The sequence below is a fragment of the Plecotus auritus genome (assembly GCF_963455305.1).
Source record: "Plecotus auritus genome assembly, chromosome: 1".
Lineage (NCBI taxonomy): Eukaryota > Metazoa > Chordata > Mammalia > Chiroptera > Vespertilionidae > Plecotus > Plecotus auritus.
Genome location: NC_137770.1, coordinates 100,206,898 through 100,224,194, shown reverse-complemented (window position 1 = coordinate 100,224,194; position 17,297 = coordinate 100,206,898). Strand labels below are relative to the sequence as shown.

The following is a 17,297-nucleotide window of genomic DNA, read 5'->3' as shown; positions in this document are numbered from 1 at the left end:
TAAGAAGTGGCACTTACTCCAGGAGCAGATACATCTTAAAGAGACACCTGATCTGAATGCAAATGAAAGCCCTTTTCTCCAAATCCCACAAGGAAAACTACCACAATCCCGAAAACTTCTATTCAGCTCCCCTCACCCCCTGCAGGCATGGCTACTTACAATATCCAACCACTGGTGCACAGCCACGGCCACTTGTGTCCCCAGGGGTTTGGTCAGAACCAGCACGTCCCCAGGCACTGCGTTATCTGGCCTGAAAAAAAGAACAAGGGCATGGTCTGGCCAAATTAACCAAGGAGGTAAACTCATCATCAGTTAAATAGGAGAAAGAAAAGGCTGGTAAAAAAACAGTGCATTTGCAAGCACTTACATTTAAGCCACCACAACCAAGTATTGCAGCCTTGCAACTTGCTACTGAAGCTACTACTACTACAGGAACAAGAACATTGAAAGAGAATGGAAGAGTCTGCCAATTATCTATTAGATCCAGCCCTCCAATAAAATGTATAAAGAAGCAAATCATTTAGCCTTCAAAGGCAAAAGGCCTGATCAGGCCCTGATTCAGCCATGCTGCTGTGTAATTTTCAATACAGACCCACCATGCTTCTGAGGCAATAAGACTTCAGAAACAGATTGTTTCTCAGGCTGTGGGATTTGGCTCAAATTGTGGGTCTAATGTTTTGGTGATTTCAGCATCAAAGTTTCAAACTCAGACTGACCAGTAGTATTTCTTACTTGGCACTCAGATTACTGAAGACTGGTACAAATGGTTGTCTCCAGGAAGGGAAACTGGTGATGCCAGATGAGTGAGGGACTACATGTAAAGCCTTTTATACCTTTTGAATTCTGAGCCATGTGAACACAGTGCTTATCAGTACCTATTCACAAAATCAGAGAAACAAATGGAGTTTGTACTTCCTTGAGAAAATAGAACAGGGTGGCTTTTCTTAATAAGACATGAAATATGGGAAGTGATAACTGGTGTTAAGAGAGAAACTTCTCCAAAGATCTAGATATGGCTAAAAAACACATTAAAAGGTGCTCAATATCATTAACCACCTGGGAGATGCAAATCAAACCACCGTGAGTATCACCCCAACCCACTAGGATAACTATTATAATAAAATAAAATAAAATAAAAACAGTAACAAATACTGGAGAGAGAACGTAGAGACATTAGAATCCTCCTACATTGCTGCTGGGAACTAGTTTGACGATTGCTCAAGTTAAAACAGTTGCCACATGACCCAGTAATTCTTAGGTATATACCGAAGAGAAACAAAACATATGTTCATAGCAGCATCATTCATAAATAGAAATAACCCAAAGATCTATCACCTATGAATAAACTGTGGTATGTCCATACAATGGAACATTATCTTTACTAATAAAAGGGCAATATGCTAATTAGACCGGGTGACCAGATGTGGCCATCTTCTAGATGTCCTAACTGCTGAGGCAGAGGCGGTTAGGGGTGATCGGGCCGGCAGGGGAGGGCAGTTGGGGGCCATGAGGCCAGCAGGGGAGGGCAGTTGGGGAACATGAGGTTGGCAGGGGAGGGCAGTTGGGGTTATCAGGTGGGCAGGGCAGGGCAGTTGGGGGCCATCAGGTCAGCAGGGGAGGGCAGTTGGGGGCCATGAGGCCAGCAGGGGAGGGCAGTTGGGGAACATGAGGTTCGCAGGGGAGGGCAGTTGGGGGTATCAGGTGGGCAGGGCAGGGCAGTTGGGGAAATCAGGTTAGCAGGGCAGTTGGGGGTGATCAGGCTGGCAGGGGAGGGCAGTTGGGGGCCATCAGGCCGGCAGGGGAGCAGTTAGGTGGCGATCATGCCGGCAGAGGCCGTTAAGGGCGATCAGGCAGGCAGGCAGGCGAGTGGTTAGGAGCCAGCAGTCCCGGATTGTGAGAGGGATGTCAGAGTGCCGATTTAGGCCTAATCCCACAGGGACATCCCCGAGGGGTCCCAGATTGGAGAGAATGCAGGCTGGGCTGAGGAACACCACCCCCTGTGCACGAATTTTGTGCACTGGGCCTCTAGTTCAGCCATAAAAATGCATGAAGTACTGATACATACTATAACATTGATGAAACTTGAAAGCATTATGCCTAAAGAAGCCAGACACAAAACACTACATATTATATGATTCCATCTATATGAAATGCCTAGAATAGGCAAATCCAGAGACAGGAAGTAGATTAGTGGTTTCCAGAGAATGGAGGAAGGAGGGAATTGGGAGTGACTGCTTTTGGATATAGGACTTCTTTGGGGGGTTGGGGGAAGAATTGATTGGTATATTCTGGAATTGGATAGTGATAATGGTTGCACAATCTTATGAACACACACACAAAAAAAACAATGAATTCTATACTTTAAAACACTGGGTTTTATATTATATAAAATTTCGCTATATGTATATTTCAATTAAAAATATTAATAACTTTCAAAAACAGAAACAAAGTACTGATACATGCTACAAAATGGATGAACCTTAAAAATATTATGCTAATATTATGTAAAGTAAAAAAAGCCAGGACAGCTAAGGGGAATGGGGTTTCTTGTTGGGGTGATGAAAATGTTCTAAAATTGACTCTGGTGTTGGTTGGAAAACTGTGACTATTACCAAAGACCATTGAACTATATACTTTAAATGGGTGAATTTTATAGTATGCAAATTATATCTCAATGAATCTATCTTAAGAAAAGAAAGAGAACCAGGCCAGGTGACATGGAACAAAACCAACTTACATGATGAATTCATTGGGCTGGCAGACAGTTGTAGCCACTCCTCCCAAAACGATCCAGGGGTTTAACACTGTTTGTCCGCCCGTTACAGATGTTCCTGCCTCCTCTGCTGCATCTTTAAAACCCTGTATAATTAGGGGCATCACTTTATCCCTTTCCTAGGGTTTAAAAGGACACAAAGTAAAAGTCACATAATTCAGTTCAAAACCAAGAAAAGAGTCTACACTTGTAGTTATAAAGAGGATCATAAAACCCTAATGGATGTTCTTAAAGTTCATAGACTATACAGGGAATAAGGGAGATGGAATAGTTTACACTAGCCATTTTATCAAGAGCTGGAAGATATTCTAGGTTACAATGTGAATGAAGCCCGGACAACAGAGAAATAAAAACTGGAATGTGACTGGGTGCACAGGGCTACCCGAGAGCTAAGCCAACTCTTTAAATGGTCCTTAAGAACTCTAAGACTCATTTAATACGCACCCAACACCCTCCCCCAGAGGGCTGTGTGCAAACAATGGCTCAAATGCACATTTGTGCTGGCAGAAAAGGGCCTACTGAAAACTCTCATTTCTAAGAGGCAGGACAAACTTCTTGTGGGGGACAAAAACAAGTACCTTTCAAAAATAATCTGAGAGAATTCATTTCTCTGGGTCAGAGAACAGGTACAGGTAGCAAGGCTATAGATACTGCCAGGTAAGCACGGGAACACACGTGACTCCCCAGCCCCATCACTGTCTTACATCAGTGCCCAACCAGCAACCAAAGGGCCTGGCCCCTGGGGGGCCGCATGCCCTGGGTCTGTAAAAAGCTGGTCCAGTCCGCAGGCCTGGCATGAAGGTGTTATTACTGTGGCCTAGATTTTAAAACAAACCTAAATGTCTTGGCTTTAGTCTACCCAGAAGAAAGGGAAGCAGGTGGTGGAAATGAAAATATGAATAGGCCAGACTACTTTAATTCACTAATAACTGCCAAAAGTGGAACACAGGATGAAATATGGAAGCCATGCAGCCCAGGCTCCTCACTTTACAGATGGGAAAAGAAGGGCTGACCAGCCAAGTGAAGTGACCAAGACAACAGAGAGTAAGCAGCTGGCCCATCTCCTACTTACCCTATCGGTCATTTTATTACTGATTCCAAGGAGCATCAGCATATTGTCACATTCTGTGACCCCCATTGCATAGAGGTCACTGAGTACATTGGCACATGCTATCCTGCCCTGGAAGAAAGCAGAAAAATGAAAAAGGGCAAGAGGAGGACGAGGACTTTCCATGTGTTGAAAGAAAGGGAGCCTACGGAATACCTCCCAAGAGAACCCAGGTACTTTCCAGGAATAGCAGCTACTGGTATGGGGTCCTGTTTCTGTGATTTGCAGTCTGGTTACTATCCTCAATCACAGAACCACTAAGCCAGTGGTCGGCAAACTGCGGCTCGCGAGCCACATGCGGCTCTTTGGCCCCTTGAATGTGGCTCTTCCACAAAATACCACGTGCGGGCGCACAAGTACGATTGAAACTTCGTGGCCCATGCGCAGAAGTCGGTTTTCGGCTCTCAAAAGAAATTTCAATCGTTGTACTGTTGATATGTGGCTCTGCTGACTAACGAGTTTGCCGACCACTGCACTAAGCCATTCATTTTTTTCCAAGTTATTCCCATTCCCACCTTTCTTTCTCAGACAATTCCCATTCTAAATACTGGGAGAAGCCTACAGTTTATTTAGATGGAAAACGGGGAGTGGGAAGATGTCAGGGGGAGCAAGGTTGGAGGGATAGTTTGGAAGAGCTGTGGAGTGAAAACAAGTGTCTGAAAGAAAACTTGGAAACAGCCACTTATCCTAAACATATTCTAAAAAAAAAAAAAAGAAGGTAATTTCTATATACTTGGATGGAGAAATTTTTGTACCTTCTTTTAACTGAGGCAACAAGTGGTTTACAACTTGGGTGCCAAGTGCTGGTTAGGGCTACAGTGATTTACTGCCCCTTCTGTTCTGGGTTCTCTCAGATGCTTTTAGTAGATGCTGGAAATGGGATGAATTCTGGTTCTAGCTACTTTTGCCACCTGGTCAGGTATGGGACACCTGGGGTGTGGCATACCTCAGTCTCTCAGGAACACTGCTTTAGAGGAGAGAACAGATGGATGTGTGGAGGGAAAACAGGTTTCTATTAACCTGTGTGCCTGTCACTGGCACCCCACCCCCACCCCCATTTAGCTGCCTCATGGCCCAAGTCTCTATGTGTGCAGCTTGATCCCAGTGCCCTTGGCACACAGGAACTTGGATCCAGCAGTTCAGACACATCTTCTACACAGTGAGTATAAAACACAATTGGGGGTGAGGAGAATGCCCAGAATCAGAATAAATGGTCAAGAAGTTAAATTGTGATGAGCTCTATTCTGGATGGAAACATCTAGGATTAGACCTATCCAGGGTATGGCAACATCTCTGGCCTGAAACACAGGAATGAGGGGTTTACAAATATCAAAGAAAGAAAAAAATTACAAACATGCCAGTCAACAGACACTGTTAGTAGACAGCAGGTGTTCTTGCACAAAAGCAGCAGAAGGATTTCTGTCTAATTGCTCATGTGCAGTACAAAGGGTGAGCAGGAAATAGATCAAATGGTTGCAATTGCAGGAGTCAGATCAGTGGTGGGATGAGAACAATTTGAATGTAACAAAAATAAGAAACACACACACACACACACAAAAAAAAAAAACCTCAGCCACAACCCAAAACCAATTGAACAGTAGTTCGAGATGTAAAAACATATTAGGTCAAACTTACCATCATGTAAGGGTCATCGACGATAGGATAAATGTAATCTGTGGTTTGCACCAAGGAAAGACCACCATGCCTCAAAGGAATGACACAAGTATCCATCCCAATGCCTGCAAAGATGGAAGTCATCATAATCCACAAGTCAATAGGAAACGCCATTTCATCTTATGCCATCAGTGTTCCGAATAGTAGAGTTTTGTATGAGATACTTACAGAATACTGCATGCTGCCAATACAGCAATGTGTTTCCTATCAAGAAGGATAACTGAAACAAATGTGAAAAATAACTAGCTAAAGATAGAAGAGTAAAATTTGTTAGACTTGAAGACTCACGTTCAATATGCTATAATTTTAGCCCTTAATGGTGCCTTGAACAGACTCTTTCCTTTGTATTACTATATCATGTGACTGGCACCATATAGAATTTCTTTAAAGATGAGAATAGCATAAATGGAGCTTGGGTTGTTTTATCTATAGTTGATTTTAGTTTATCTTTAGGCATTATTGTTTTCCCAACAGAAAATCTGTAAAATATATTACACACATAAAATGGTAATATTACTTCCCCATTTTAGTCAAACATGTAAACAATTAGAAAAAAAGAAGACAAAGCCAGAATAGGAATCCATCATTTCCAACCAAGCAAGTACGTAAACACTGTAGCACCTAAAAGCATTTTTAAAGAGGAAACCTTACATATGTCACTTCTACTAATTTATAATATGAAGGGGGGGAAATGTGCTAAAAAGCCTGTTGGAAGTATTTCAATATATTAAAATTGTTGCTAAACATTTAGAATAAAATATAGATAATTGATAGGCTAAGATATAATTCTCTTTTCCTGAAATTAGTTTAGAAACCATCAAGACCAGCTCCTGTAAGTTATATTTCTTTAAAAATCATCTGTAATGCAGGCATTTTACAAATTTAATTTGGCCTTCCCACCAAGTAGGCTGAATAGAGTACTTTCCTACACCTCTCTCAAAAGGATACCGCCTGCTGACTTCACTTGTGCAGTCCATCAACCAACGGCAGAGAAAAAGGCAGAATGAAGTACAAAAGGAAGCAAGGGGATGCCACCATCTCAACTCAGAATTCCAAAGGAAACAAGAATAAATCACATTGAACCAAATGAAACCAGGACTTATGTACCATTCATATTTTGCATTAGTAAAATGCTGAAGCACAACTATTTCAGCACCACCACAGCAATATACCTAACAGAGCCCAGGATAGAGGGGCACCTTGTTTCCCCAGGTCTTGGTCCATCACTACCAATACAAAAATAAAATCAAGTTTATTAAAAAGTCACAAACACTGTGAAGACAGACTGATTCCCCCCCACCCCACTGCACCAGAAAGCAAACTCTTGGTGGGAGATTGTTAAGAAATAGAGAGCTTATTTTTAGAATGGCAAGTCTCACAAATATGTGACAATGGAACCCACTTTACCAGTGATTGGTTTTCATGTGTATTAGACAAGAATGTGTGCAAAATGGGGAAGTAATATTACCATTTTATGTGTGTAATATATTTTACAGATTTTCTGTTGGGAAAACAATAATGCCTAAAGATAAACTAAAATCAACTATAGATAAAATAACCCAAGCTCCATTTATGCTATTCTCATCTTTAAAGAAATTCTATATGGTGCCAGTCACATGACTCATTTAAACCATGTATATGTATAGACTCTCAGAAATTTCATTTAACTACTGTTCTTTAGCATTTAAGTGGAAATAGAGCAAGAATCACATTTAACATATTGATTATCCCTAAACTGATCATTCTAACTGGTTATTCCGAGTGTATGACTATTTATTTTAGAAATTAGTATAGTTTTTTTAATTTTTCACATAAACTATAGGACTACAGAAAGAGACACTAAAAACAGTCACTGAGCCCTAGCCTGTTTGGCTCAGTGGATAGAGTGTCGGCCTGTGGACTAAAGGATCCCAGGTTTGATTCCGCTCAAGGGCATGTGCTCAGGTTGGGGGCTCAATCCCCAGTAGGGGATGTGCAGGAGGCAGCTGATCAATGATTCTCTCTCATCATTGATGTTTCAATCTCTTTTTCCCTCTCCCTTCCTCTCTGATCTCAATAAAAATATATTAAAAAACAAACAAAAAACCCCCACAGAAAATAAAGATATAATCTATTCAAAGCATTACAGAATTTACATTATTTTTAAAAAAGTTGCTGAATGTTAGCTTTAAATGTTTCTAATTTCAGTAATCTTAAATTTGAATTACATATATTTGATTTGTAAAGTTTTAAATTTCTATTTATAACTAGCATCAGAGCATTTTAACTGATGACTCATGAGGATTTTCCGAGGGCTGAATAGAAGTTCACATTATCCCCATTTCTTCTTTCATAAGCTGCTAACTACATGTGGTCACGGTGCATGTGAAATGTGTTTATTCCAAATAGAGATGCATAGTAAGTGTAAAATACTTATCGGATTTTACACACTTAGTACCAAAAACCCCAAATCTCATGTTTTATATTAATTGTTGAAATAATATTTTATATGATTAAATGAAATATATCAAAATGAATTTCACCTAATTCTGTTTTTTTTAAAAATGTGACTACTAGAAAATTTAAAATTACACATATAGTTTACATGTTTTTTTCGGACAGTACTGGCCCATAGTAATTGGTTTACAAATCACCTATCAAATTCAAGGAAGGAAGAAAGCGTGAGTCTGAGATGGGCCATGGGCCTGAAAGAACTAGACAGAATATCAAGAGAGAGGGACAATTCAGTATGAGGGCAAGTGGGAACAAAGGGAAATGCCAGGACTGGAGGAAGCTTCTCAAGTACCAATCTGAGCAGTGTATGTTCAATTATCAGTGGGGAATGGGGAATTCTAGTTTTTTAGGAAGACTGAAAACATCCATCAAGAAAACCCAAATCATCATACCATCACCAGGAATGAATACTTGACAGCTCTTAAGTACCGGACAATAGATGTACCAGGTTCTCAGATACACTTATTTTAACATTTCTTTAGTTAGAATACATCTAATATGCATACATTTAACAACAATGTATGGTTTGTCCTTCAATTAATAGCATCTTAGAATACAGGAAATATGACCACTTTTAGGAAAAAATTAAAAAACAAATAAGCACATTTGTGTGGATTAATTTATAGACAAACATTCATACATACATGAATTTATAAACAAACATACATACGTACATATATATATATATATATATAATACATAGTGCATGTACAAACAAGTTCTGGTACAGTAATTTATTATCCCATTGTATAGATCAGGAAACTGAGGCATCAGGAGGATTAAAGACATGCAGAGTAACATTACTGACTAGTAAGTGACTGTGTCAGGATATAAATCTAGATATGATTCCAAAGGAAAGTTATGCCATCAGGACATACCACTCTGTACTCAATTTTAATACTACTAGGGGCCCGGTGCACGAAATTCGTGCACGGGGGAGGGGGGGGTGTCCCTCAGCCCAGCCTGCACCCTCTCCAATCTGGGACCCTTCAAGGTGTCTGACTGCCCGTTTAGGCCCGATCCCAGTAGGATCGGGCCTAAACGGGCAGTCAGACATCCCTCTCACAATCCGGGACTGCTGGCTCTCAACTGCTCGCCTGCCTTCCTTCCTGATTGCCCCTAACTGCTTCTACCTGCCAGCCTGATCACCCCCTAACCACTCCCCTGCCAGCCTGATTGATGCCTAACTGCTCCCCTGCCAGCCTGGTCACCCCTAACTGCCCTCCCCTGCTGGCCTGATCGCCCACAACTGCCCTCCCTTGCAGGCCTGTTCCCTCCCAACTGCCCTCCCCTGCTGGCCATTTTGTGTCCACATGAGGGCAGCCATCTTGAGTGTTGGAGTGATGGTCAATTTGCATATTACTCTTTTATTAGATAGGATGCTTCCTTTAGCATCTATTTGCTTGTAACCTGGGGTCCACAGCTACACCTACCAAATGCCATAAAGGCAAATTTTGTGGATGTGCATTTTTCTGGGAAAGGGACAGCTTTCATTTACTTCTCAAAATTCCTATGTGAACAAAGCCCATTGCCTTTGTATTCTTTTCCCTGCCTCTTCCCTTGCTGGTGACATCTGTCCCTTTTGCCGCTACTAAGGATTATAGATGGTGCAGCTCCTCTGCCCACTTTGAACACGTTTGGACTTAGAAACCAGATGACAGAGGGCAGAGGAATGGGAAGATGTGGATTCCAGATCTGGACCCTGGCCAACCATCATGAGGCTGCTGAAAGGAGCAAATGATCCTACCCCTACCCATTATCAAAGCACTTAACGGTGCATGGCACACCCAACTGCTCAATAAGGTCAACAGAGGGAAGTTATAAAAAGAAATTATTACTTTATCCACAAGGTTTTAATTGCATTGTTTTTGCCCCATTCGGCAACTTATTTTTCTTGACGAAGTTATTTAAGAGTTTTTTCAGTATACAGATGCTTCTCAACTTATGATGGTGCTACATCCCAATAAACCCATTGTAACTTGAAAATATCCTGTCAAAAATGCCAAACATCATAGCTTAGCCTAGCCTACCTTAAACATGCTTAGAACATACACAATGAATACAATGTAGAGTATCAGTTGTGTCCCTGATGTGATATCCTGGCTGACCGTGACTGTGGCTCACTGCTTAGCATCATGAGAGAGCATCATACAATGTAACGCTAGCCTGGTTTTGAAAAGATTGGAATTAAAAATTCCAAGTACAGTTTCTTTTTTTTTTTTTTTAAATATATTTTATTGATCCTTTACAGAGAGGAAGGAAGAGTGATAGATAGTCAGAAACATCGATGAGAGAGAAACATCGACCAGCTGCCTCCTGCACACCTCCCACTGGGGATGTGCCCGCAACCAAGTTACATGCCCTTGACCGGAATCGAACCTGGGACCTTTCAGTCCACAGGCTGACGCTCTATCCACTGAGCCAAACCGGTTTTGGCTCAAGTACAGTTTCTACTTGAATGTGTACTGCTTTTGTACCATCATAAAGTAAAAAAGTCATGAAATGAACCATCATAAATCAGGAACTATTTGTATTCTTACTTCTTGTCAAGTAAGCTATTATCCAATCCAATTCATTTATGTGGTATTTCTACACACTCAGACATCAGCTAGATGAGGATGTTTCAAATTGAGCTCCTGGGAGTCCCGAGGCCCCTAGAGTTTGGCCTATGAGCTTTCCTCTCTCCAAATCAAAGTCACTCTGCTTTTATCTACTTTGTATATTAGGGAAGAAAGGAGTACCCTTGGTTGAAACCAATGTTGTACTCACAATATGATAATGGGTAAAAATAAGTGAAAAAAAAACCTTATGTAAGGCCCTGGCTGGGTTGCTCAGTGGATAGTGTTGGCCTGTGGACTGGAGGGTTCTGGGGGTGATTTCAGTCAAGGATGCATGCTCCAGTTATGGGCTCGAATCCCAGTGGGGAGGCGTGTACAGGGCAGCTGAATGATGGTTTTCTCGTCATTGATATTTCTATCTCTCTTCGTCTCCCTTCCTCTCTGAAATCAATAAAAATATATCTAAAACACACACACACAAACACACACACGACCTTATGTAAGAAAGCTGATCAGCCCTGGCTGTTGTGGCTCAGTTGGTTGGATGGCCAGTTTGATTTCCGGTAAGGGCACCTGCCCAGGTTGCATGCTTGATCCTCAGTAGGGGGCGTGCAAGAGGCAGCTGGTTGATGTGTTGCTCTTGCATCAATATTTCTCTCTCTCCTCCTCCCTCCCTCTCTCAAAATCAATAAAAATATGTAAAATGCAGTTAGAACACTGTGCAAATATCTCTCCTCAAGACTTCATTTTACTTGGCCTCTCAGCAGCTTTAAAAAAATAAAATAAAAAAGAAAGCTGACCAAGCCCTAGCTGGTGTTTGTCAGTGGTTAGAGCAGCAGACTGTGGCCCGAAGGGTCTCAGGTTTGATTCCAGTCAAGCGCAAGTACCTGAATTGTGGTTTGTACCCTGTCCCCAGGGCAAGTGCCGGAGGCAACCAATCGATATGCCTCTTTCTCACATCAATGTTTCTCTCTCCCTCTCTTTTACTCTCTGAAAATCCAATGGAAAAAATATCCTCAGGTGAGGATTAACAAAAAAATAAAATAAATAAATAAAGATGATAAGAAAATAAGAAAGCTGATCAAGTCACACACTCAAACTACAAAACATCCAGATTCCTAGAATACACGCCCAACATTCAAATGGCAAAGTGATCAGTCTTGCATCATGTACTGACAAACCACACAACAAAAGCTAACAAACAATATCCCAATAACTCAGAATTTCTTTCTGAGACCTATGTTTGGGAAAAGGCAAACCACTGATGACACTGGGAATGCAGTGAAGAAAACAACATGGCTCTCAATTCCAGATGACGTCTGGGGTCAAGTAAAGGTTCAGGCCTGTCTTCTTCCCTTCTGTGTCTGGGACAGCTTTCTTCTCCCTCCTGCCTGCAGGAACTTTTCAAGCAATGCATATTGAGGAGAAATACCCAATCCCCGCCCCCCTCAACCCAGTCAAAACTCTCAATTTACAATGATACTTAAGCACCTCCTTTCCTAAGGCAATGAAGAGAATGCAAGCATTTTAAGGGGAAGTTTAGGATAAAGGCATCAAGGAGTTTCTGCTTAATCCTCAGCTAACCAGAAAAATCAATTTAATAAAAAATGCTTTTACTGTAGTATGTCTCAATCATGTACTTAATAGTTTATAAATGGCTAAGGCACATTTCTTGATGATTTTCAAGTACTTCCTCCTCCAAAAATTATAATAATGTAAGTTACCATTGCTTCATCCTTTGAATCTTACTTTTCTTTTCTTTTTTTAATTTATTTTTATTGATTTCAGGGAGGAAGAGAGAGAGAGAAACATCAATAAGAGAATCATTGATTGGCTGCCTCCTGCATGTCCTACTAGGGATCAAGCACACAACCTGGGCATGTGCCCATGTCTGGAGTCAAACCCGGGACCCTTCAGTCTGCAGACTGATGCTCTATCCACTGAGCCAAACCAGCTAGGGCCTCTGAAACTTTCTCAGAATTTTTTTTAAAGGCAACATGGAAGGAGAGACGTCTGATTTTTTACTTTGACTATCCTGCAGCCAAGATGCTTTACTCAGAGAAATAGAGAAACAATGGTTCACATACCAAGCCTTGGCATAACTGCTCCCAGAAACTGCTCATCTTCTTGGAAGTGGTTCTCTTGTAAGGATTCCAGCAATTTCTGCAGGACATCTTGGGGCACTTTGCAGCCAGTGCCCTTCAGTTCAGTAAATCTTGTTAATCGGAAGCTCTTATCCAATTCATAACTTTCCGGGTTAAAAGACTCCCGTGTAGACATGGTTCTTGGGCGTACACACCTCACAGCTGGGCTCCTCTCCTCCCTCTCTTAGTCCACTGGTTTCTTCACAGATAGACCTGAGTGTCACCAAAACACCAAGACACTATTAAAATGTTTCTCACTAGTATCTGCCAAGAATCAAGTGAATACATGAAAGTGAAAAGTAAATGTGAAAAGGACTGAAATCAATAAGACCACTGGGAAATGATGATCTGAGGCTATAACAGTTCAGTCACAGTGAGGCATAATCCAATTTTTTAAAGTGACTGTATCGGGGGTGGGCAAACTTTTTGACTCGAGGGCCACAATGGGTTCTTAAACTGGACCGGAGGGCCGGAACAAAAGCATGGATGGAGTGTTTGTGTGAACTAATATAAATTCAAAGTAAAGGAGCGGAGGGGAGAGCAAGAGAACTGTCCGCTCTTTCGGCTCCGCAGGCCGTAGTTTGCCCACGGATGGACTATACCATCACAAGCTTCTATATACGTAAAAGCCCAATATGCAAAGTGTCCCCTCGGGAGTTTGACTGACCAGGATTTCAATCGCTTGCTATGACATGCGCTGACCACCAGGGGGTGGCATGGAATGAAGGGAGGCCCTGGCCCGCAGCTGCTAGGGACCCTACCCGTGCACATTTTTCATGCACTGGGCCTCTAGTCTTCTACATAAGATCTGATGTTTGTGGCTCTGAGGGGCAGCAAGACCCTCTCTGAAGACGGAACTATGGGCCAGCTGGTTAACATGACACAGTGCCATCTTGAAAAGTCACAAATGCTTCTAGTGGGAAGCATTATGAGAAAACATCTAGTCACTTCATCTGTCAACCCAGAAGCACTGTGATTTAGAAATCAGATGTTCTGCTAACGTGACTTTTCTGGAAAACTTTTCTGATATCTTTGCTATATCACATAGAAAAATAAAGCACCTACTAAATACTTTGCAGGAAAAGGACACTGATGAAAAGGCATTTGATGAAATTCTTCATGATGCTAAATTCAATTTTAGAAAATTGAGCCAGAAGTATACAAAACTAATAGGTAATCTCACTAAAGAACACAACTTGAAAACTGGAATGGCTGTTTAACACAACAAGGTTGAAGAGTGGCGGAAAGCTTTAATGCAGTGCTAGTTCCTAGAAAGCAAACATCTGCCCAACAAACTTGTACACACACATCATTGACAAAATATGCTACTGCATATTTCCCTGCAGAACTAAAATGATAACTTATGCTGTACTAAATCACTAGTACTTGGTACCATTGAAAGTTTCTGGAACAAGCACTTCCGAGTTTAAAACCTTTGGGGCTAAACCAAAAGCTCACATGTGTTCTTAAACCTCCTGACTGATATTTTATTGGGCATAGAATTACAGACACCCAAAGTTATAGGGTCAGTTTCCCTTATAAAATGTATGATCAAGAACATAATTCCCATTTATAGAGTTTTCGACCCCCTGGGAAGGACATCACATTTAAATAAATCTCACAAAGCCCGAGTTTGGGCAGTAATCCAAACCGTCTTTACAAAAACATATTTGGGTGAGCAAGAAGTGTGGTTTGAAAGCTACAAACTGTGCAACTTTCCAAGAACACAACCTGTCCAAAAGGAGGACGGCAGGAGAGCAAAAAACAAGTGACCGAGATGGAATTTTGGAACCATTTGAGTTAGGAAAGTCCAACAGCACGTTGACTTGGAAGAGTCTGGAACAAAAACAAGTCCTTTCCTCTCAAAATGCCTCGCATTTAACACAGCCACACGCCTACCAAGAACAACAAAAAAACCAACTCACGAGGCATCCAGTTATTTTCCTACTCTAATCCCTATTCAAAGAAAAACAGGCGGGGAGAGGAATTGGAATTTGGGGGACTAAAGTTCCTTTAAAACATAATTTATACCTTGCAAGATTTTTAAAGTGAAAAAAATCTAAAACACCAGAAGTCCGTGAGGCACTCAGGAGTTTTAAAGTTTCAAATGGCACTAGGGACACCAATCCCACGCACATCAGAACCTTAAAGAGACACATTCTTATATTTTGGGGAGGGCATGAGGAAGGCGGGCTGCTTGGGAAAATAAGCAATTAATGGAGGCTAGGGGGAGAGGGAATGTGCATATGTGCAAAATAACAGTCAACTCCAACCCCAAAGACGCCTGTTTACACCTTTAAAACAATAACATGAATATTTAAAGTAACGGTTAACTCTTTCCTTCCCGGGCCACGTTTAAATTTCTTTGAACTAGACGGCGAGGCGGGCAGCACGGCTGAAGGACCACAGTAAGTGCGGGAGAGAGGGTGCGGCCCCTGCCCGATACCTACCTACCTCCAAGCCCCTAAGCCCAGGACACCAACAATGGAGGGGACACGGCGACGTGGGCGCACCGACCAGGCGCTCGCCATGAAACACACATCGAAGCCGCCGGAGCACGGGGCACGGAACTCCGGGACACCTTGAATCTCAGGCTGTTGCTTTTAAAGGCCGACCGGGCCTGGGCTCTTTGTGCGGCGCGGCGGGCTGGCCGCGGCCGGGGGAGGCAGCGCGGTATCGCTGGCTGGGCCATGCCCGCACGCCCGTCCTCCCAACCACGGCGACGGCGGGAACCACGCGCGGCCCACTGGCCACGGCGGAGCGAGCGCAGCGGGACCCCGGCCAGCTGGCCGGCCCGCGCCCGGCCGAGGCGCCTAGGTTAAGTCGGCGGCCGCAGGCCGGAGGGCGCACGCGGGGGGGGCGGGGAGGCGCCGCGCCAGGGGACCGGCCTAGGTTCTCCCGCCGCGCGCGCGGGCCGCCGCCGCACAAAAATGTCGGCGGGCGAAAAAATTAACCCCTGCGTCGCCGCCGCCGCCCTCCCCCTCCACTCCTCCCCCGCCCTCTTTCCCTCCCTCCTTCCCCGGCCCCGCGCGGCGGCTGCGGCGGCGGCGCGGGCGGTGCTTCTTTTTTAAAGCGGCCCCACCAAGCCCTGGCTCGGCCCCTCTGCAGGCAGCGCTCGCGCGCGCCGCCGTGCACGGCTCCCGACAGCCCGGGCGGCCCGGAGGGGGATCCGCACGGCCGCCCGGGGCCTGCGGACCAATATTCCCCTTTAAGCCTGGTGTCGCGCCCCCCCTCCCCGAGCCGGGCGCTTACCGGTTCGCTTTGCGCCCTCCGCCTCCTCCCGAAAACGGGCCGCCGCCGCTCCCACAATGCACCGGGCGCGCCGAGCTCCCTTAAGCGTCGCCTGAATAAAAATGCCGCTCCCGGCGGAGGGCGGGAGAGTCCGGGCCGCGCTGGGCGCCGCGAAGGCTCGGCCCGGCTCGGCGGGCCCCTGCGGGGAACGGGGCCGCCGCGCTCCACCGTGCGCCGCCCCAAGGGGCCTTTAAGGGCAGTCTACCTCCCTTTAAGAGGCGGCGGGCCGCGGCCGGAGCGGCTCCGTGGCTGCGTGCGGCCCGGGAAGGGGGCGGGGGCGCCGTGCAGGCCGGAGCGCGGCAATGATTGGTCTCGGGGGAGGGGTGGGGGGTTGCAAAGGCGAGGAGCGGTGGCATCCGTTGCATGATGCAAAGAGGATTGATTTCAAAAGTTGCGACTTGCATTGGCAGCAGCCTTTGGCGCCCAGGCCACCTACTTTTCTTCGACCCGCGGAAAGGGCTCAGAATGTTTTCCAAAACCTGGCGGGGCTCCGCCGCGCTGCGCGGTGTGGGACGCTGGGTCTGCTCCCCGCGCGCACGTCGCGTGGCGCTGGAAGACAATGACCATGGAAACAATTTGAAAAAGAGTGGGAGCAGAGGAAAAGGCGCCTCTGCCAAGACGAAGGGCTTAAAATCACCAACGGCATGTTGGATGACCAACGACTTCATCGGCTCTCCCTTCTATTGTTTAGCCTGGCTCAGGTGTTAGTATGAGCCTTAGTGAATATGTAAGCGTCCTGCAAAGTTTCCTGAACTTGTAATGTGGTGGGAGGAAATCAGAGCTTAAGGTTCCCCAGTTATATTGTTTACTCTTCACACATCCAAGTAAACATGGCAGGCTAATAGTGTATGTGTTTGAATTAACAGCGATAGGAGAGCTTCCGGTTTTGTGAAGTTAACTTCTCCAGGTTTTCGATTTTCTATTGCATTGCTGACTAAAACCAAGCACAATGGGTTCAGACTATATATTTTAGGGCTTCCCTTAAAACCAAGGAGTGTGGAGGACCAAACTTCTAGAGTTGGTTCAGCATTTTCCGAATGTATTTTGGGGCAGGAATGTTTTAGGGTAACAGAAAGATGCTGATAGGTGCTTTAGGTTGCCAGTCAGGTTTATAGGCTATGCAGATGCCCTTTTCATTTTTTCTTTTTTCTTTATTGATTAAGGTATTACAGATGGATGCCCTTTTCGTTCTTAAAATTGCTTTGACAATTACCCAGGATTTTCATCTAGGTGAGGATGCGGGTGTCAACATGAGA

General features: G+C 44.1%; 1 protein-coding gene across 3 annotated transcripts in view; it reads right to left on the bottom strand.

The window, feature by feature from the left end:
* Positions 1–16,312, bottom strand: part of SEPHS1 (selenophosphate synthetase 1) — a 30,370-nt gene extending 14,058 nt beyond the window's left edge. Inside the window, exons 1-6 of one of the 3 annotated variants that reach the window (XM_080659909.1) lie at positions 16,003–16,312; positions 12,694–12,963; positions 5,517–5,620; positions 3,846–3,953; positions 2,738–2,892; positions 160–250 (exon numbers count right to left, since the gene is read on the bottom strand). In XM_080659909.1, coding sequence (XP_080516035.1) covers positions 160–250; positions 2,738–2,892; positions 3,846–3,953; positions 5,517–5,620; positions 12,694–12,886 — 651 coding nt within the window. In that variant the 5' untranslated portion in view covers positions 12,887–12,963; positions 16,003–16,312. Of the gene's footprint in view, positions 1–159; positions 251–2,737; positions 2,893–3,845; positions 3,954–5,516; positions 5,621–12,693; positions 12,964–15,200; positions 15,736–16,002 lie in introns of those variants that run through there. The other 2 variants (XM_080659911.1, XM_080659910.1) reach the window with 2 other exon arrangements.
* Positions 16,313–17,297: the final 985 nt, after the last annotated feature.